General features: G+C 41.0%; 1 protein-coding gene and 1 long non-coding RNA gene across 3 annotated transcripts; one reads left to right on the top strand and one right to left on the bottom strand.

The window, feature by feature from the left end:
* The first annotated feature begins 322 nt into the window (after positions 1-322).
* Positions 323-17,087, top strand: LOC117537720 (zinc finger BED domain-containing protein 1-like). 2 transcript variants are annotated; one of them, XM_034203045.1, is made up of 7 exons: positions 323-605; positions 970-1,076; positions 3,396-3,543; positions 3,724-3,910; positions 4,175-4,302; positions 15,005-15,552; positions 15,840-17,087. In XM_034203045.1, the coding sequence occupies exons 6-7, from the start codon at positions 15,009-15,011 to the stop codon at positions 16,835-16,837; spliced, it is 1,542 nt and encodes a 513-aa protein (XP_034058936.1). In that variant the 5' UTR covers positions 323-605; positions 970-1,076; positions 3,396-3,543; positions 3,724-3,910; positions 4,175-4,302; positions 15,005-15,008; the 3' UTR covers positions 16,838-17,087. The 2 variants fall into 2 exon arrangements, with proteins under 2 accessions (XP_034058936.1, XP_034058937.1); XM_034203046.1 differs by lacking the exons at positions 323-605; positions 970-1,076 and adding an exon at positions 3,282-3,293.
* Positions 17,088-20,237: 3,150 nt separating this feature from the next.
* On the bottom strand, positions 20,238-21,635 carry LOC117537729. Its single transcript, XR_004567761.1, has 3 exons — positions 21,578-21,635; positions 21,069-21,138; positions 20,238-20,307 (listed from the first exon to the last, which is right to left on the bottom strand). It is a non-coding gene; the product is annotated as an uncharacterized LOC117537729 (long non-coding RNA).
* Between the last annotated feature and the right edge of the window lie 375 nt (positions 21,636-22,010).

Consider the following 22,010-nt stretch of genomic DNA (forward strand, 5'->3'; position numbering starts at 1 on the left):
CACCTACTATTGGATCAATAATAAAACTACTCTTTCAAAATAAAACTATTATAACTAACAGAAAATACTCATAAAGGAAAAAGGGGAAATTAAATAAACATCATTAAGCTAAACAGGTCGCAGTGCACAAATCAAATATCTGTATAGTGTTAGAAATTAAAATCAATGTGGATTTGGCGTAATTTGAATTAAATACACTATTTAATTTAAATCAGTTTTATTCTGAAAAACCCGGAAGTTCACACTAACTACTAACACTTTTATTCTGAATATTCTTCATTTCCGGTTATTATTAGCATGTGGCGAAATGCTACGTTTTCAAACCGTGAATCGAAGGTGCAGCAAATTCGCCAGTGTGAAAATCCTGGTGTTCGAGCTTTTCGGGGTAAAGTGTTGTGGTTTTGGTGTTACATTTAACATGATTAACACCGCCTGTTGTTAACACACTATATAGTACAGGGTTGGATCATGGTGTTAAACATATTTAACGACGGATAGTGTGTTCTCTCAATCCGGGTACTTTTACGTGATGTGCGTGAAATTATTTAGATCTCCGCCATCTTTTTGATGCAATCATCAGTCTCGAGAGACCGCAGTCCGTGACGGTAAGTTATTGCTACGTTTCATAATTTGTTCCCCAGATAGCTTACATTAATTTTGCTTGAAAATACAGTTGTGTGTGGTAGGTAGCGTAATTGTAAATGTATTGTTTTCATTACTATCTTGCTAATTATTACTATTTGACTGTCATGACCAGGTGCAGGTGCACAGACCATACAGTCAATGCTTGCTTGCTAAACTAACTGTCGAATTAAATATGGATGTCGAATTAACGTTAGAGTAACATAATATGTAATCATTACGAAGACCAATGTATTGCACATGTCTATCGTTAGTTCGACAGCGAGCTAACAAGCTCTAGTGTCCGTAAAAAAGTTGTTCGATAATTGCCGCCTTTTTCTTTTCTAGCATTTTCTCCGTCAAGTCTCAGTCTAACGGAAGCAGCCATCAGTCCGTCTTGCAGCAAGTGTGATCGCTTGGCCTCGCCCTCGACAGACTGCAGTCAGTGAGTGACGGTAAGTTATCTAGATAACGTTACATTTAATTTGTTCCCCAGTTATCTAACATTACTTAAGGCGAGACACCCCAGGTGAATAGGGTAATTTTTTTAACTTAAAGGTATCAGCTAGAAATTTCTCCAGTTAATTACTCACAATAAGGCAATTGTCTTTTGTATTACAAGTTTCTGAAATAGCATGTTTAAATATGCAAATTATCCATTATCTCATTAAATATGCACATATTTTAACACATTTCAGGAATCGAAATCTGAATTTTGGATATAGCCAGATTCAAAATTCTTGTTTCATTTTGTAGTCATATTAGTATCTAAGGCTTTTACAGAAGGGATATTGGATATCTCTTTTTATCACTCCATAAATCAGAAAATACTGTCAACAGCCCTAAAATATCCATTTTCGCCATGTTTTTAGGTATATAATGTTGTATAATTCAGGCTATGAATGATATATGGACAAACCCTTCTGTAAAAGCCTTCATAATATTGATAGGAATATAACTGGAAGGTTTGGTGTATGTACGTGCTACTGAAGTTGAAATTTCGAACTCAGAGTAGGAGAAAAAACTCATTTTGAGAAAACGACCTTTAAAGATTGCAGTGAGGCGCTAGCTAAACCCTCCTGTTCTTTGGATGACAGCTTGCGCATCGACGCACTCCGTGAAGGTATTTCATGTTCAGGGTCATTTTTTTTTTTATAACCTTGCTTTGTGCAAGTGACAATTGTTGTCGTCTTCTCTGTGAACGTTTTTTTCGCCGTTCTTTTTGCATTTTGAGATTTCAATTTCTAGCTGAAAGCTAACCAGGAAGTGTTTTAGCACACCACGTGACGCATCTGAACGAATCACATTGTCATAAATTGACACCAGCCAATGAGATTTTGTTTATTGGTTTAAGACCCCTTTGTGCTTTCACGATTGGTTGCTGATACAAAGGAAATGACCATATTTGGATCTGATGAGATTGTGCAGGAGAGACACAGCTTTCCAGCGATACCTCTGTTGACATGGTGCACACAGCGGTCGCGGTACTTTATGTTACATTAGAATGCTAACTTTTGGTGAATTTAGGAGAAATCTACAGACGCAAATAGACAAACTATAGTAAAATAAACACTTAAATGTGTATTTTGTACGTTTTCCTTCCAAAACCCTGAAAGAAAACATGTTATGGAATCAAAATAGCACAAAATCTCAAAATTGACCTGTACTTGAAAAACGATGTTTTTGCCTGCCGTGTCTCGCCTTAATTTTAAAATAATGTTACAGTTGTGTGTGTGGTAGCTAATAATGTTTACTAGCTTGCTAAGAATATTTGTCTGTACTGGCCGTGCACCTGCTTGCTAAACGTTAGCTAGCTGGCTAGTTAGCTAGCCGGCTAGTTAGCTAGCCAGTTAGTTAGTTTGCTAGCTGGCTAGCTGTCAAATTAGATAACATTAGCTATGTTACATACTATTATGTCATTACAAACACCAACATATTGCACATGTCTAAAGTTAGTTCGACAGCTAGCTAGCTAAGAGTTTCTGATGTCGGTCCTTATCAGTATAGTTAGCCGACTTCGCTAATAACTTTTTTTTCCAATTTCCTTTCTAGCACTATCTCAGTGTCACCTAAGCAGCCATCAGTCCCCGCGGGTTTCGACCGTGTAGTCTCGACAGACCGCGTGACTGTAACGGCCCGTCCACACAGCGACGTTGGAAGCTTCTTCAAAGCAATGTTCAACTTTTGAAGCTTCTGAAGCTTTCGGTGGAAGCGTCAGCCAATCAAATCATATGCCAGTACAAGCTCTAGCCAATCAAACGGCTGCTTGTGTGTCAGGGGCGGGAGATTCATGTGATTGGTTGTTGGTCGAGCTTTAGACACGCCCGCCGGCAAGCTTTTTCCAAAGCCGCTGTGTGGACGGGGCGTGCATTGAAGCTTCCAACGCTTCTGCCCATTCACTTTGAATGGGGTGACGTCATTTTTAGCCGAACTGCATCGTGGGAAGCGACGCGGAGCGTTGCTGGCCTGGCTCGCTGCAAAAGTTGAGCAATGTTCAACTTTTGACGCCTCGGCAGAAGCGTCAGCCAATCGAATCATATGCCAGTACAAGCTCTAGCCAATAAAACCGCTGCTTGTGTGTCAGGGGCGGGAGATTCATGTGATTGGTTGTTGGTCGAGTGTCAGACACGCCCGCCGGCAAGCGTCAACGCACGCCGCTGTGTGGACGGGCCGTAAGTGATCTACGTTTCATTGAATTTGTTCCCCAAGTGAAATTATTTAAGTGTATGTACAGTAATAAAGTTGTTGGCTAAGTGGCTCCTTTTCCTTTCTAGCATGTGTTCTTCTGCTCCGTGCGGAAGCAGCCATCTTGTGTGACCTCGACAACAGACTGCATGCAGTGAGTGATGATACGTTATCTCGATAACGTATCATCACTCACTGTATTCAGTATTCCCGCGCCTGCTGGACACTAAAGGATTGGTAATATTGTATTACTCCTACTTTTGCTTATTATGAATGTTATTTATTAGTAAATCTATTTTGATGGACGTTTTAAGCAACCTTCAGTTACATGGAGATGATCTACCTGTGAAATTGGCATTAGTAGTAAATTGAAAACCTGATGGTGGTTATTGCGTTTGTGCTGTATATGTGTTTTAGATTCTCCAAGACCTCAGTCTCCTCTTTGGGTCAGAAACTCCATCCAAACTACTGGAAAAGTGGCCAACCTCCTTCAAAGCAAAGGTCATCCAACAGGCAGAAATGCTGACTTCCACACCCTTGCTGAAGCGCTTGTTGTTGTCTGCCAAGAACCAAAGGGCTGATGAACCATCACTGGAATCACCAGGTATGGTTTTAGGAACTGCATTGTCATATCATGTCATATTGCCTATTGTAAAAAGTCTGTGAGGCTGGAGGGAGTGTATGACCACACAGTTGGAGAATGCCAGGGTACAGTGGGTTTGGAAAGTATTCAGGCCACTTCACTTTTTCCATACTTTATTGTGTTGTGAGACTTCATGTCTTGTATTTTTCTTGTACATGCACTATGAACTGTTGGACATTATACAGATGGGTAAACAAAAGCAAATTGATCATTGTTCTCTTACAGAGTGGGACAGTGATATGGCATCCATTCTCCTCCTTCTTCACCTCCTGTCACCCCAGCCTGCGGGAAGGAAGAAAGCCCAGAAGATCAGTGTAGCTCAGGCCATTGACCAGCTGGTCGTATTTCACAAGGTATGTGGCAGGTTTAAGAATGTTAGATCGAGCCACCAGAACTACTACACAGAGCTGTCACTATGATAAAGTAGGACTAGGCTAGTGCAAATATAAACTATTCCTAAAAACACACTCAAATATTACACACACATGCGCATAGCAGAGTTCCCGTTAGCCGGTAATTACCGGACTACGACCGGTAAAATTTGCTGAAGACCGGCAAATCTAAATCTCTCCGGTCAAAGTGTCCGTTCAAAATAATTTCAGTTTAGCGCAATACCACATCAGTTGCGCAATTTGCACCATTTATGTGACAGACAAAAGAGTATGTGACAGACAAGAATAGTCAATTCTAATGTCTAACACGTAATGTGGAGAAAGAGATGTCCTGTATGGGTTGATTGTGCGTTGATCTGTTGGTAATGCCTCGGGGTTCCGGTGGGCATGTAAACAAATGCATAATGCTGCGCTATACTTTGTGGCCTCACCCAGTTGCATAGCGACACTTATTGTTTAGGTGTCTTTTAATAAGCAAGTAGTCATATCATTAGCTAGAACTAGCTGGATCTGATCGATATGGACATAAACGCGAGTGAAGTCTAATCTGACGGAAGAGAGAGATCAGCTGCTGCTGACGAGTCGACACGCAGCTCAGCATGATCAGCGGTGAGCGGACAAAACACACACTTCAGGTTAGAATATCACACGTAGCAATTTTAATGACCTCTCAAACTACCGTAACTAGTTATAGATATGCTTAGTTTTACTGTCTGGTCACTCATTACTTATCCGCGAGCTGCATGATACTGACGGGCTGTCAGGAGAGGGAGAGAGCGCTCCGTTTATTATTCCCGTGTTATTGTAAGTTACTGTTCACTTTTGAATAATGTAGTTAATCTACTATAATTAGTTTAATATTGAATCATATCAATTTGTTTTAAAGCTCAATAAATAACAAAGACCTTTGACCGGCACTTTTCTCATTTTGTCTGGAAGATTTAAACTTTAACGGACATGTTGACCGGCGAAGAAATATTCTAACGGGAACTCTGGCGCATAGTTGGCCATGTAAAATTAAAATGTTGCTTGCCTTGTCCTTCAGTCCTGTATAGGGTTGGGAACCGAAACTCGGTTCCAAGTGAGAACCGATAAGAAAATGCCCGGTACCGGGTACCCATACAAAATACACAATTTCGGTTCTGCTTAACGGTTCCTAAACGCGGTAGACTAACCCTTTAGAAAGCCTACATATCTGCACGGACGAAGGCTAAGGCTACGTATCTATCTGTAAGGACCTGTAGTAACGTGACGACGTCACGCATCAACGGAACAGCAGCGTGTGATTTGATTTGTTTACATACCCCATGCTGCATGCACGGCTCAGTCACTTCATAACACCACACAGATGGATCGCGGTAAACGCTCGAAAGTGTGGCTCCACTACACACAGAAAGAGAAAGGCAAGGCACAATGCAATGCCTGTGGCAAGCTAATAGCTTGTTTGTCAGGTTGCACTTCAAATTTAAGTAAACATTTGAGACAACACGGCATCGAAATTAAAGAATGTACAGTCTTTAGTGGCTTGCGGTCTCCGAGCCCGAGTATGGCATCAATAGCCAGCACGAGCAACCCGGACCCGCCGCTTGCATGTCCAGAAGTGCCGGTTACAGCTCGCCGCAACACACCGTTCTCTTTGGCAATAAAAGGAAAGCTGACCAAAGAAAAAACGGAGGAGTTTCACAGAGCAGTAACAGCATTTGTAGTCAAAGGGCTACATCCCTTCTCGGTTGTCGAAGCTCCGTCATTTAGGTAGTGTTTAGAGTATGAGAGGTCCTGATAATTTATTCCGGTAAATTATTCTGACCTCCTAATTGACCTTTCCGAAGATTATTGAGTCTATGTAAGTTTGCTGCGTGGCTCAGATCCACCAACGTCAGCAAGATCTCACCTCTTCCTAACCCCCCCGAAGAACCAGGTTCAATTAACTGCTGTTTCAATTCAGACAACTCTCTTTTAATCTGTTTAAGCGATCCCGAAGGATTTTGATATCAGTAAATGGAGTGTGCTCCTACCTAAGTGTGTGTGGCAGGGTGCAATCTTACCTTTGACGCAGGAGAGGAGAGCACAGGTGTCTTTTAAAGGATCCCAATCCAACAGGTGGGATTCAGTTTATTTGAAGAAAAATAGGTCCAAACTAATACAGGGTTTTTACCTTCTCTCTCACAACATTATAATCATCCTAACAAAAACCCGTGCTGTGATCATGTTCAAATGAAACTTTAATTCACAGTCTTACATTTATTACCAAAATGTTTTAATTTCAACTGCCCATTTCAGTTGTGACATTTTAAAATTATCCCGATAGAATTTAGAGGTATTTCCTCGTAAAAAGACCGGTGACAATAAAAAGCGCATTCAACTTTTCATTCACCCATTTATTCACATCAGTTTCATACACTTTTTCCGACACAGACGGCGGATTAACACTCAAAAACCCATTCCTGTCCGCAAAATTCGGGGGACCAGATTTTTTCCCCACAGGTCGCGGTATTTATAAAGGTTCATACACTTTTTCCGACACAGACGGCGGATTAACACTCAAAAACCCATTCCTGTCCGCAAAATTCGGGGGACCAGATTTTTCCCCACAGGTCGCGGTATTTATAAAGGTTCACACACTTTCTCTCATCAAATCATTCCACTCAGCCAACAACCAATAAATTCGAGAGATATTTACCCCGTCTAGAAAGACCTTACCGAGAGCTATTAACCCAGCTCTGAAGCACACAGCCTACCCGGAGAGAGTCTACCAGGGGTCACCCCCCCTCTCTCGCGCTCTCTCAAAAAACCAGTCTCTTTATGCTAAAAAAACTGGATACTAAACCCAAAAAAACAAAACTCCTCCTCTCATGTTAGGGTGAAAAGGACATGAACTCTCTTTGGCCTCTTAATGTTTCTCCCCTTAGTGTGAAGCCCCTCCCTGTGGACTGCTGCCAGAGGAGAGGAAGAAAACTCAACCTAAACAACCCACTTTGTTTTGTTTATACTGTAACTATAGAAAACCTAAAATATGAAGCATTTTCATTGTGGGTTATACAAGAATATAATTGATTATATTTGATTATAACTAACTTTCGTTTTTAAGTATTAAACATACTATGAAAACTCACAACACCCTCTTTTCAAAACGCAAAGTTCTCAAATAGCAACAGAAAAAATTGTAAGCATAGATTCATATTCAAAAACCGTCAAGAAGCATTCTCATTATGGGTTTATACAAGAATATGATTGATCATGTATGATTTATAATTAACTTTCGTTTTTTAAGTATTCACTTCATACCATGATCTCAATTAACTTTCGTTTTAAGTATTCACTTCATATGAAGATCTCAACACCCTCTTTTCAAACGCAAAGTTTATCAAACTGGCAACAGATAAAATCGTAAAAACACATACATATTACATCCGTAAAACTCCACGCATCAATATCATGAAAAGTTCTTCAGTATGTGTAATCAGGACGACCTTTTGATGAACCTGGTGTGAAAAAACACCGAAAACATAGTACCGTACAGGAATGTCCTTGGGCGAGGGGCCCATCTGTTGTAGACTCCTAAATCCATGTTGCTATCTGATGTATATCCTTGACCCTGACCATGGAGGGGTTGCAGTTTTTCGCTGGACGACATCTCCAAACGAAAAACCAGATAACTCGGTCGACAGTTGTTATGGATTTTTTAGACCTCGTCAATAATCGCTCATGACTTTGTGACAAGGTCAATGAGTCCCCACACAATGATAGCACAAACGAGGAACCAGAGGCATATGAAACAGCTTAGCTGGCACTCGCTCATGACATCCTGTGTGTGCAGTGTGAGATTAGGTGTATGTGGTGCCAGTGTGGTGCTGGTGGTACTTGTTGTCGTCTTTCGTTGGTGACTAGGACACATCACTTGTTGTCGTCTGTTTCTACCGTCTCTCCTGGCCTGTGACTACGACCTTGCAGTGGCTGGCGTGGACCCACGTGGCTCTCTCGGTGACCTTGACCGCTGTCTGGGTGATGAGGAGCACCTGGTAGGGACCTTGCCAATGGTTGGATTTCCAGCTCTTTCTCCGGAAGTCCTTGACCAGCACGAAGTCGCCGGGTTGGAGATGGTGAAGTGGACCAGTGGCAGGGGGTAGGTAGGGTTGCTGCTACCTGGCGTCTGATATCTGACCATGCAGTTATCAGGTAGTCGTCATCCTTTCCTGGGAAATCCACTGCGATCTGAGTGGCTCAGCGGGTAGAGATGCAGCCTGTCCCACAGAGCTGGAAGAATCATCCTCCTTCTCTGGCGGGGTCATAGGTGACTCAGCCGCTGATCCATTAATAATTGTTTCAATTGAAACAATTTCCCCCAGGAATCCTTCCAAGGGGTCTGGTACTCCATGTTCCTCTGGAATGTCTATTGACAGCAAGGACATCTTTTTGGCTTGGGCACCCGGGGAGACCTCTGAATCAGATCGCTCTTTTCTCTTACGAGTCTCCTCCTTTTCACCGCTTGCCCCTTCCGGTCCTTCTGCACAGGTTTCCTGGGTCCAGGAGTCTACTTAGCTTCACTTGAGGCACTGTGACTGAAGTTTCCCCGCTAGGCAGGTTCAAATCCTCTTGGTAGATTGCTGAGGTATTAATCTCAACAATATAGCTAAACTCAAGTTTAAATCATTTCTCTGATCCATAAAAAGTTGTTTCAGTTAAAATAAAAACTTCCCCAAGGGTTTTCTCAAGAGGGTCGTATATTCCATATTGCTCTGTAATTTCTATACACAGCAAGGTGATTGTTTCTCCTCTTACTCAGTTGGCCTCTAATGGCAGAAAGCACTGGGCCATAATTTACTCTTATCAGTTTAACGACCTGACAGCCCTACACCTTCATGCTGTGTGAGAACCAGCAAAAAAGAAGGAGAGATGTGCTCAAAAAATCAAATTTTAAATGAATACTCTTTTTAGGGTGTAAGCGTATATCAATTAAAAATAACTGAAAAGAAAACTAATAGTGTAAAGTTAAAAAACAATGCGAAAAATAATATAAAGGTTATTTTCCATTTCCTCTTTGATACTGAGGTATTCTCCATCCAAGCTCTAATGATCCATATGCTTAATAGACAGAGTTTCGTCTTGCCATCTTTCTGCATAATTCACTATAGATTCTAACAGTTCTACTGCTAAATCCTTTGCATTGGAGCTATTGCTTGTTACTCAGATTTAAATTCCCTCTTTTGCTCTATAAAATATCCCTTGGTACAGAATTTACCAAGACAAATTCTAACTTATTGCGGGAAGATCCCACAAAAAGCCATCCTCTCCTGTGGAAGAAAACACATTAACTGCCACGTGTGTGTGCAAAACATGTCATGTGATGTGAGACTGATAGCATCAATAGTGGATGGGTAGGCCGCAGTCATATTCCTATCTGGATTCTAAACTCAGTTGGCTCGGGTGAACCGGTCCTCTCTTCTGGAGTGAAACTACTTTCCCAGAAATTGACTTCACTGTATCCAAACCTTCTGATTTAGTTTTAAGCTAACCCTTCTCTGGACTTCGCCCCTTTCTGGTCACCCATACACGATTTCTGAATTTAAACGGAAAAGGTGTGATAGTTAGATATGACCTGACCTTTGCCCTAGGTAGCTTTTCCATACTTATAGGAATATATTCAGCCTTGTCAAATTGATTGGAATGTCCCAATTTGTTTTACAGTTTTTTATACTCCACTCTTTGGCTGCTCTAACGCCTGATAACTTCTATGGTAAAGACCAGATAGGTGTGATTCCTTTATCCTGCAAGGGTGACAAAAACTTTCTCATTTTTAAAGTGAGTGACATTATCCATTCCTATTTCCTCAGTTTTTAGGAAAAATACTTATATGTTCCGCCATTTTAGCAGACACTGTGTTCCAGTTGCTCTGGTCAGAGGATAGACATGTTTATGACTCCCTCCATTTATCAAAGGTCACAAGGAAATACTTATTCCCACTGGGAGTGCGGGTCAGAAAAGGACCTGCTTATGTCAGCACTAAAAATGGTTAGTGGTCCTTCCTCTATTATTTTAAGATGCTCAGGATGAACTTTCTTAAACCCATCCACCTCTACACATTGAAGACATGTTGACCATGTGTGTTGTAGGTGCAATCGCAGTTTTGGTAAGAGGATTTTATTGTGGAGACAATATTTTCTCATCTGAAATAGGCCCACATGGCCTAAACTGCTGTGTAATTCACGCACAACCTAAGGAGCTTCTTCAGGTGGTACGTGAATGCTTCCACCCTTTTTCCATATTCTAGGGAATATGGCAGTCCGGTGGTTAACTCGTCCCGTGCTTTAAGCAAGGTAAAACTTCTCTATTACCCTGACAGTTAAATTATATCTTATCTATATGGCTACGGACATGATTCCATTCTACATGCCTGCCTTTAACTCTGCAATAAGACCCTCAATAGATGGGCATGTGTCAGCGTTTCACCTTTCACATTTTTGAACTGCCTTTGTTCCCAATTATTAAGCTCTTCTTTACCCGCTTTTTAATAATAATCACTATCAGTAATAATACGGATGTGTGCTATTTTTCCTTTTTTAGCAAAAGGAAGTCCCTCAACAAATGGCCTTTTCCTCAGCAGGCTGTACCTGGTATTGCACCCTTTTGCTTGCAAAGTACTTCACCTGAATTAGTTTTCTTTATAAAGGCCCAAGTGGCTGCTTGGTCACCTTTTCGCAAACTCCCCTCTGTAAACAGTGTTATCTGTGGAGTAGCGGTTTTCTGTAAGGGTTTCAATGTTTCCCTTTTTGGCTTACTTCCTGTGGTCCTCTGCACCCCACATCTGGATCAGACATTATCATCTTCCATTTTCTTCATCTACTCATCATTGTTTTTGCTCCCTAAACAGTTTGTTTAGTAGCTTCAGATATTGAAAAATAAAGAGTGTATATGCACATTTTGGTACCTTGAGACATTTCCCTCAGGGCTGGATACATTTTTAATGCAAGTGCAAGATGCTTCTCTTCAGGTGATAATTTTTCCTCTGTTCCTGATCAAGTCATGGACATGAATAACACAGATGTTCTATCACCCTGGTTCCTTATCTCCACATTGTTAGTTTCTGAGAATGGGTCTCAACATACTATTTTGGTTTATGATATTTGATATTATTGTTCTGGTGTTAAGATAATTTTTTGAATCTCCCTCTTTTCTTAACAACTGGAGCTATGTCTATTTTAGATCCGACTTGGTTAAGAGTTGATTTATTCATTGGTGAGAGGAACACTATTTCCCTTGTGCTGGGGTGGGGGTGGGTAGCCTGGTAGAGTTCCTTAAAATCTCCAGATCTTCCTCTGTGCTGAGGCCATAAAACTTTTAATGGTCTTTCGTGGTCTGCTCAAATTTTCTTCCCCTCCAGAGGTCACGCCTGTCTTTGACCCTGTGTGCTGCGTGTTTTCTGCAGCACCTCGGGAGCAGAGAAAAGAGGAAACCTTTTTTCCAAAAGTGCATTCTCCTTCATGAGAAAAATAGCACCACATTTAACTCTCCCTGACTTGTCTTTAAAGCGTTCTTTAAGGCTTGAATTGAGTTTTCCGTTGTGTAACGGAAAATCCCATTCCCAAACAGGGGTCAAAAGTAAATACTTTAGTTGATTTTGGTAAAGTATTTGAGCTTTAGCTTCGCAAAAACGTTCTCATATTAGTTTTGAAGATATTTTTGGGGCTTGATTATCTGCTGATAGTTCCCACATAGGTTTTTTCTTAAAAGTACATTCAAAACAACCGGTATTTGTGGGTCATCTGATCACCACATTGCCTTCTGACAGTTTAATAGTCCTTATCATATTATCACACTGTTATTGCATGCTAGGACCTATTCTCTTTGCCAGAGCTACTGCTATTTATCCTGCATGTTTTAGCTTCCTATTAGCAGGGTTTATTAACATGGTTTGTTGATCCAGTTTAAGATTTTCAATATTTGACATTATTATTTTCCAACATTCCTTTTTCCTGAATATCATGTCTAACAATGTGGGTTTTTTTCTCTTTCTAGGAGTAGTAGATGGGATACTCCTAAATGGCATTTTTTGAGCTTTTATCCCTGTATGGTGGAGATAGGGTCTCAAACATTATACCACCTGCTTGTTGCTCTCTGTCAAACGGTAGTCTGACAGGAAACTTATTTTGGTCGCGGTACGCCCGTGGGTCTGGGCTAAGCTGACCAGGGCGGGCAGAAGCTCCGGATTTTGCTTCTGTGTATCCCCCCTGTGTGGTTGGCTCCGAGTCATTAAAAACTGCGTTCTAACCTCGTCCGCCATTTATTTTTGTTTGTTTGTTTTAAAAAACAACACAAAAATGTATTAAAGGGTTCAAGTTCACTCTTTTATACACATGCAAGTTCCTAGGCTTTACTCTCGACGGGTGTACAGTCCGACTATACCGTCACTTGGTTCTAAGTTCTCTTTCTGGATTCAGTTAGTACATGCGGGTACCTCAGCTAAGAGTTGTATTTACCGAGCTTCGAATTTTTTAAACAGCATAGGTACCTTTAGACCTATGTTTATCTTTATTAAATCTCCCATTAACTCTTCCCCACGTTATGTTTTAACGCAAAAGTTCAAACCGCAGCTCTTGGTCAAGTCCTACCTATAAGTTTCAAAGTAATTGGACAAGTACTGAGCAGTACTCCTACGGCTGACTTCACTTTAGCCACCTAAACCTGTGTTAAAGGGACCACAGGCTTCTCAATTTGACTAGGGGAAAATGAACCTTCTTTAGCTTCTTTAATCAGACAGCTATATCCGATATAATATAACCCTCAGTCCGGTGCAATAGTATTAACTTAAATTACTACACTTTCAGGTTTAATTATATATATTCTAGGATTTGGGGTAGGTATTTTAACAAGACTTTCAGCCTGTATTTCGCTGATTTGTATTCCTCGACTTTTTTCACTAGGTCGTTTTGGTTCTTGTATTTTGACTCTGTAAAAATATTACTTTTCACAGAGCCCCACGTTGGGCGCCATGTTTAGAGTATGAGAGGTCCTGATAATTTATTCCGGTAAATTATTCTGACCTCCTAATTGACCTTTCCGAAGATTATTGAGTCTATGTAAGTTTGCTGCGTGGCTCAGATCCACCAACGTCAGCAAGATCTCACCTCTTCCTAACCCCCCCGAAGAACCAGGTTCAATTAACTGCCGTTTCAATTCAGACAACTCTCTTTTAATTTGTTTAAGCGATCCCAAAGGATTTTGATATCAGTAAATGGAGTGTGCTCCTACCTAAGTGTGTGTGGCAGGGTGCAATCTTACCTTTGACGCAGGAGAGGAGAGCACAGGTGTCTTTTAAAGGATCCCAATCCAACAGGTGGGATTCAGTTTATTTGAAGAAAAATAGGTCCAAACTAATACAGGGTTTTTACCTTCTCTCTCACAACATTATAATCATCCTAACAAAAACCCGTGCTGTGATCATGTTCAAATGAAACTTTAATTCACAGTCTTACATTTATTACCAAAATGTTTTAATTTCAACTGCCCATTTCAGTTGTGACATTTTAAAATTCTCCCGATAGAATTTAGAGGTATTTCCTCGTAAAAAGACCGGTGACAATAAAAAGCGCATTCAACTTTTCATTCACCCATTTATTCACATCAGTTTCATACACTTTTTCCGACACAGACGGCGGATTTAACACTCAAAAACCCATTCCTGTCCGCAAAATTCGGGGGGACCAGATTTTTTCCCCACAGGTCGCGGTATTTATAAAGGTTCATACACTTTTTCCGACACAGACGGCGGATTAACACTCAAAAACCCATTCCTGTCCGCAAAATTCGGGGGACCAGATTTTTCCCCACAGGTCGCGGTATTTATAAAGGTTCACACACTTTCTCTCATCAAATCATTCCACTCAGCCAACAACCAATAAATTCGAGAGATATTTACCCCGTCTAGAAAGACCTTACCGAGAGCTATTAACCCAGCTCTGAAGCACACAGCCTACCCGGAGAGAGTCTACCAGGGGTCACCCCCCCTCTCTCGCGCTCTCTCAAAAAACCAGTCTCTTTATGCTAAAAAAACTGGATCCTAAACCCAAAAAAACAAAACTCCTCCTCTCATGTTAGGGTGAAAAGGACATGAACTCTCTTTGGCCTCTTAATGTTTCTCCCCTTAGTGTGAAGCCCCTCCCTGTGGACTGCTGCCAGAGGAGAGGAAGAAAACTCAACCTAAACAACCCACTTTGTTTTGTTTATACTGTAACTATAGAAAACCTAAAATATGAAGCATTTTCATTGTGGGTTATACAAGAATATAATTGATTATATTTGATTATAACTAACTTTCGTTTTTAAGTATTAAACATACTATGAAAACTCACAACACCCTCTTTTCAAAACGCAAAGTTCTCAAATAGCAACAGAAAAAATTGTAAGCATAGATTCATATTCAAAAACCGTCAAGAAGCATTATCCTTATGGGTTTATACAAGAATATGATTGATCATGTATGATTTATAATTAACTTTCGTTTTTTAAGTATTCACTTCATACCATGATCTCAATTAACTTTCGTTTTAAGTATTCACTTCATATGAAGATCTCAACAGTAGGCTAAGGTTAAAAAAAAGTGTGACGAGTAAAAGCCAGGTAGTAAAAGCCAGGTACTGTTATAAAACTGTTGAATCTTTTTTTGCAGGGAAATGACCAAGGCCCTAAATCCCAAGTACACGCCTCCCTCCAGAGATAGCTTGAGCAACGAATTGATTCCTGCCTGGTATAAGGTGGAAAAATCAAACGTTGTATTTGAGCTAAGTGGTGTTGGCAAAGTTGCCATAACCAGCGACGGCTGGACAAGCATTTCTCAAGACCATTACCTTACAGTGACAGCTCACTACATCATTGAGGGAAAGATGAGACAAAAAGTGCTCAGAACAAAAGCCATCTACACAGCCCAAACAGGACAAGTGGTGGCTGAAGAAATTGGAGAAATTCTGCAAGAATTTGGCATTATGAATAAAATAGCGGCTGTCACTGTTGATAATGCAGCGAACATGGATGTGGCCATTAAAAGGCTAAATTTCATAAAGCTAGGCTGTTTTGCACACACACTTAATCTTGGGGCACAAACTGTCTATTCTCTGGCATCGGTGACAAAATGGACAGCAAAGATCAGGGGTGTTGTCGTCTGGATGAAGCGTTCATCCATGGGAAAGACTGTGCTCCGGGAAAAGCAACAACTCCTAAGTAAGCAACCCTCAGATTACTTCATTTGACCATACTATAAGCTCATTAGTGCATTATGTACATTTTGAAGGTCTTAATTTGTTAACACAATGCAAGAAACATATAGATCTTATAAAAACGGAATCTTCTTATATAGATGATCATGAAGATAACGTTATTGTTTGTCACAGAGCAAACACAAACAATGCATATTTAAAATGCATTTATACACATACACGTAGAATAGACATAAAACTGTTCAAAAAGTAATCACATTTCTCAATCAGATTTTCTTGTTTGGGTTATAGATCTGCCAAAACACTCTCTAATTCTTGATGTGAGAACTCGTTGGAATTCCCTCTACATGATGTTGGAACGATTCATTGAGCAATATCCTGCCATTCAAGCAGCCAGCCTCGATCAGCGTCTGAGAAAGCCAATGGAGAGGGACCGACTTGCTCGACTGACAGAGGATGATTTTAGAAGGGCAGAGGAATTCATCCATCTGATGAAAGTGTTATACACATCCACACTCTGTGTTTCCTCTGAAAAGAGCCCCACTTGCGGTCAGATCCTTCCAATTCTACGAAAGCTTGAGAAGCATTTCAGTGTTGAAGAGGGAGACACAGTGTTGGGGTCCAGCCTGAAGCAGGCTGTCTGGGGAAACCTTTCTAAGCGGTACCAAACTGATGGCATCAGAACGTTTCTTGAAGAGGCCACTGCATTAAACCCTCGTTTCAAAAACCATGTGGAGGACAGCACTGTCTGGGACCGGATCAAGGAGAAGGTGATGGTAGGAAAGCTGACTGAGTCTGAACAGCCAACAGAACAGGACCGTGGTGAAGAAGATGGTGTAACACAGCAGCAGTCTCTCACTCAAAGAGAGAATGAGGAGGAAGAAGATGGAGAGGAGAGTGAGGAAGAGCAGGAGCAGCCACCTCCCTGCAGCAGCAAGAGGGCTAAAATGACTCCGCTTGAGGAGCTTTTTGCAGCTGAAGACAGCCTGAAGATAAAGAACTTATCAACCAGCACCATGTCCACCCAGCTCCAGACTGACAGAGAGCTGAAGATGTACCAAGACATGCCACCAACAATGACATCTGATGACCCTGCTGCCTGGTGGTGGAACAAAATAACCACTTATCCTTTGCTCTCAGAGGTGGCCCTTTCATATTTGTGTGTGCAGGCTTCCTCAACCCCTAGTGAGAGGGTTTTCTCCACTGCTGCAGATACAATTTGCCCAGAAAGATCACGCATACTACCAGAAAAGGCTGATATGCTGATTTTTCTCAACAAGAACTGTTGAGTTAGCCAGGTGTTGTGCACTCAATGCACTTTAGTTCAACCATTTGGCCCTTGTTATTGTTGCTCGAACTGACTTTTTCTTTTTTCTCAAACAGGAGGACTTATATGACTTATGTGTATTATGTATGTCTGTAGGTTTCCTGCTGCTACCTCAGTTGATATAAAGCACAGCTATTGTGTATTTTATTTATTTATAAAAATGTCAGTACCTTAAAGCTTGAAAGAATAAAGATATTTTTGTTATCTAAACATTTGACCTCTTTCTTTTACAATTTTGGAATCGAAACGGGGAATCGATAAGAACCGGAATCGATAAGCAGAACCGGAATCGGAATCGGAATCGATAAATTTCAAACGATACCCATCCCTAGTCCTGTAGGAGTCTGGATGAGCACCTTCAGAGCCATATGGACACGAGCCAGCCATATCTTCTTGCTTCAGGGACCAGCAAGGAGGCCGTCGGCAACTTCTTCATTCTGATCGACAAGAAGCTCATCCCCTGTGAGGCTACCACTTCCTTAGCAGCAATTGATGAACTTTTTAAGCTTCACTTTGTCTTAGGCACTAGCTATGATCCAGCACTCAAAAGCATGTACACATTTCTGCAAACAACTGTCTATAACATAGACGTTGACACCACCAGTGAGAGCCCCAAGGTCAAGGAACTGAGAACTAAGTTTGTGAGTAATATATAAGTGTTACATATGCAGATTATTGCTTGATACGCCTGGATCCTTAACTCGGCACCTTAAGCTTGTTCATGGCTTGTATCCAGGAAAACATTTTAATTTGATACGCGCTCAGGATGGCTGCTCATTGCAGTTCAAAAGTTTTTTAGGTTTTAAAAAACATTTGAAGAAATACCATGATAAGGATGGGGTTGTTTCAAGCAATAATCCTTCATCACCAGTCCAACAAGCTGTTATTCTCAGGGAAGACATTTTACATGTTGGTGATTCTGACATGGATCAAGATTTGCCGAATCAGCAGGCCAGTGGGTCTGGATCTTCTATCTCTAAAGATCAGTCGAAAGAAATGTGTGCATCTATTATAGCCAAATTACAGGGCAGTGGTGTTGCCAATAGTGTTATATTGTCCGTTGTTGAAAGCATGGAAGAGTATGTTGATGAAGTTCACACAAATCTGAAGGAACAAGTGTTGAGTGTAGTGCCTCCTGATAATGCCTGTCGCATTGCAGTTGAGGAAGTTTTCAAAAATGTACATAATTATTTCACTGACTTTAACACAGACAGTAAATGGAGGAAATATTTCAGTGACAAATGGGGGGTTGTCGAAGTGCACTTGGGTGTTCGATTAGATTCAAAGAGAAACAAAATCTCTGGAATATATGAACAGGTACCAGTCAACGACACTTTCATTTATGTACCCATCTTGAAGACCTTGGAGTTTATTTTCAAGAATGAGGAAGTATGTCAACACATTCATGACACCAGACACAGTGACATGTATCAGGACTTTTCTGATGGACAGTATTATAAAAAACATCCTTTGTATTCCAAGTACAGTAATGCACTTCAAATTCAAGTTTATTACGACGATTTTGAAACGGCAAACCCATTAGGGTCTAAACAAGGCATTCATAAACTTGGATGTTTATATTTCACTCTTCGTAACTTGCCACCACGCCTGAATTCTTCTCTAATGAATATTCACCTCATTTCATTGTTTCACTCTCAGGACGGGAAAAAGTATGGCATTGACAGAATACTTAGTCCATTGGTTGAGGACATAAATGTACTGGAACAGGGAATGTAAGTGTTATTTGCTGAGCAACCAATCTATGGTACCATTGCACAGATTACAGGTGACAATCTAGGCTTGAAAAATAAATAAATAAAATAAACTAAACTAGGCTTAAATGACCTTCTTTGATATGTGGAATCTTTCAGTGCAAACCATTATTGTAACATGTCTCACTGACAAAACATCAGCTCAGACTGTGTTCACTCAGGATGACCCGCGGGTGATTTTGCGCACAAAACTGTTAAATGAGGAACATTACAATCATCTCATTCAGAACCCAGGAGAAGGCCATTGTTACACTGTAAAAATATCCACGTGAATTCACAATAATTACCTGGCAACTTGTTGCATGACTTTCACAGTAAGGTTCACAGCAATTTACTGTGAATGTCTTCACAGCAATGTATTGTAACTTCACATCCATGATATTACAATGCATTGTTGTAAAGGTACAACTGTATACTGTAACTTCACAGCTTCAATTACTGTGATATTACAGTATGTTACTGGGGAATTACATCATTTTGTTGCACATGCATTACAACAAGGACCTGTACTTTTACATTTCTATTGTGAAAGTAATGAAGGAGTAGCCAGTAATTTACTGTGAATGTACAATGACACACGTGCATAACTGTAATCCCCAGCTCCAGTACTTCCTGGAGGAAGCTCATACAATGGTTTCCTGTCCAAGTTTAACAGGAAACCAAAGTGCGAGCTTCCTCCTGGAAGTACTGGAGCTGCACTACAAAAATGCACGTAATCTTATTGTACAATTTATTTAAAAAAAAGGCACAAATGATGTAAAATCAATGGAAGCCCACTGGCATATTTATTGACAAAATAAACAACAGAGTAAACAAACAGGAACATGAACTAGTTCACCTCAACTATCCATAAAAAACAGATGAACCCTTAACGGATCCTTTAAACAAATAATCCCTCGCAGGTGAACTGACCGTAATGCTTCCCACTGGACTTGTCCCCGCACACCATGCAGACCATTCTAAGTCTATCAAATTCCGGTGAAGGGTGCTCACGTGAGGGTTAATCGAGCTTCGCTTCTTTGCCTTGGAGCCTTTCTCCGGGTTGATGCCCAAGAAGCACCTGTTAATAAGCAAAGATACATTTCAGTTTTAAATACTCATGTATTGCAGGCAGCATTTATCAAGGTGTTCACCTGTGTCTTTTCCCACACCGACTGTTACTAGTCCAAACCTGTTGGATCATCCTCTCACAATAACATTATTTGTAGCCTAGCAGAGTGCCTCAGGTACCTCTAACATAAGGTGTACTTACTTATCCGAATTATGAAGCCATACTATAATGTGAATTAAACCATTATGTAAATGTTTTAACAAGATTGCCCAGCAACATCAAGTGATGGTGTTCGCATAGTTGGTTCCAGGCTTCATACTCAAAGCATTAAATCTACTTTATGGCCTCTGTAGAAAGGCATGGACTTAATAGCCAGATAGTGAAACACAACTTTGCATGATAAGTCTTATTGATGACATTGATCATTTGTTTGAGTGTTACAATACCTTTGGATGAAATCCAGTGTGCATGATCCAACGGGATATTCGAGGTTGAAGACATAGTAGCTGCTGAATAAAGCAGCTACCCCATGCAAAAAGAATGGGTGTGGGCCCATTACCACTTGTCCCTCGATGGATAGCATCCACCCAGAAGGCTTCATTGTGTCACCTGAAATGAACAGATACCCCGTCATGGGTTATTGTGGATAGGTACATTCCTAGAATCAATCAAAACAAAAATAATACTTGAGCTAGAGATGTCAATACCAGATCCGAGTAACATTCATGATTGGCCAAGGACCAAAAAGCAGGAAAATATACAGTGCAGAGCATGCAAGGACATTACACAGAACCCTCCACTTCAGGTGGACAGCACTTTGTTACTCCACCATCAGTGAGGTAGGCTACTTAACAGTCACTGTAAAAGCATCAAAGGTCCCTGTGCAGATAGGAGAATCTGGCTGAACGACAAAGCAACTCCCTAGCCCTCCTCCCTCTGCCTTTATGGCTAGACGGTTTAACCTCATTCCTCTATGGGTAGATGGTTACGAGCCCAGCTGGAACGAGAACATGTCAACTCGTCAGACCCCTGAATCATTGAAACAGGCTAGAGATTTTAACTAACGCGAATCGCTGAAACATGTGGCGTCAGAGTATCGTAAGTGTCGTTTCACAGACTGGACTTGAATGGAGTGCAGGAGAGATGGAAGGCCTTCAGTCAGATTCTCCCCTTGATGCAAAGGAATACTTAAGCTCTTTAGAGTAACCATTCAGTATCCTATACCTCATCGATGTTGGAGCAGAACAGGGATGCCCTAAGAGAAATTATATAACAAGAATAAAAGCAGCAGTGAAGTCTAGCCATTCAGGTCAGAAAAGCAGGAAATCCTGTATAAACAGGAACAATCCCATCCCTGAACATTACATTACCTTGAATGATCAAGCAGGGGGTGCTTGGGAGTGCTGCAGTATTCACTACATCAGCAGCAGTGGCACAGGTCTGTAACAAAGTAACACACAATAGCATAGATTTAACATTATGCAAGGATGAAGATCGTTCATTGGTCAGAGGTAAATCAGAACATAATAAATGGTCTAATAATAATTACTTGCATTTATATAGCGTTTTTCAAGACACCCAAAGCGCTTACAAATGGACGTCTGCAAACCAAAGTGTAGCCCCCGCCTGGGTGATGCTAAAGCAACAGCTAATCCGCGCACTACAGCTCAACACAGATCAGCTCGGCCCATTTGGAGCAACTTAGGGGTTAAGTGTCTTGCTCAAGGACACTTCCGACATGCGGACAGTCAGAGCCAGGATTCGAACCACCAACCCTACGGTCGATGAAAGACCAGCTCTACCAACTGAGCTTCAGTCGCCCCTAATGTAATCACTCGTTTAGCATTTTAAATATTTAAATACATTTAAAAAAACTTACATCAACTTCGAGCATCAGTTTCTCCGTAGGCTCCTTAAAGTAGACCATAAGGAGCTGGAGAATGCAGGCAGCCTTCTCCGAACCCTCTGGATCATAGCTGGCCAGAACTTCCCTGATCTTTGGGTTGTCCAGTTTCTGGCAGAAATGCAGGATGGTCTGTCCTCTCTGACCCAGGGCCTCTTGGAGCTTCTGAAGTAAAAGCAAAAGTGCTCCACATCCAGACGGAGAAATGCACCGGGTTCCACTTTCTTTCTAGCAGCTCTGTAGCCCCATCCACGAGTAACGTTTCCACGTCAGGTATTATGTATGCTAGCAGCAACACACAGAGTTAACTCAGTTATTAAAACATAGGTTAATGATTAGAGGTAACTGAGTTATTTATTTTGTTAAAGTTTCAGCTATTCTGTTTACAGTTCTGTCATCACATAATTTA

Source organism: Gymnodraco acuticeps, unplaced genomic scaffold (genome assembly GCF_902827175.1).
Source record: "Gymnodraco acuticeps unplaced genomic scaffold, fGymAcu1.1, whole genome shotgun sequence".
Taxonomy (NCBI): domain Eukaryota; kingdom Metazoa; phylum Chordata; class Actinopteri; order Perciformes; family Bathydraconidae; genus Gymnodraco; species Gymnodraco acuticeps.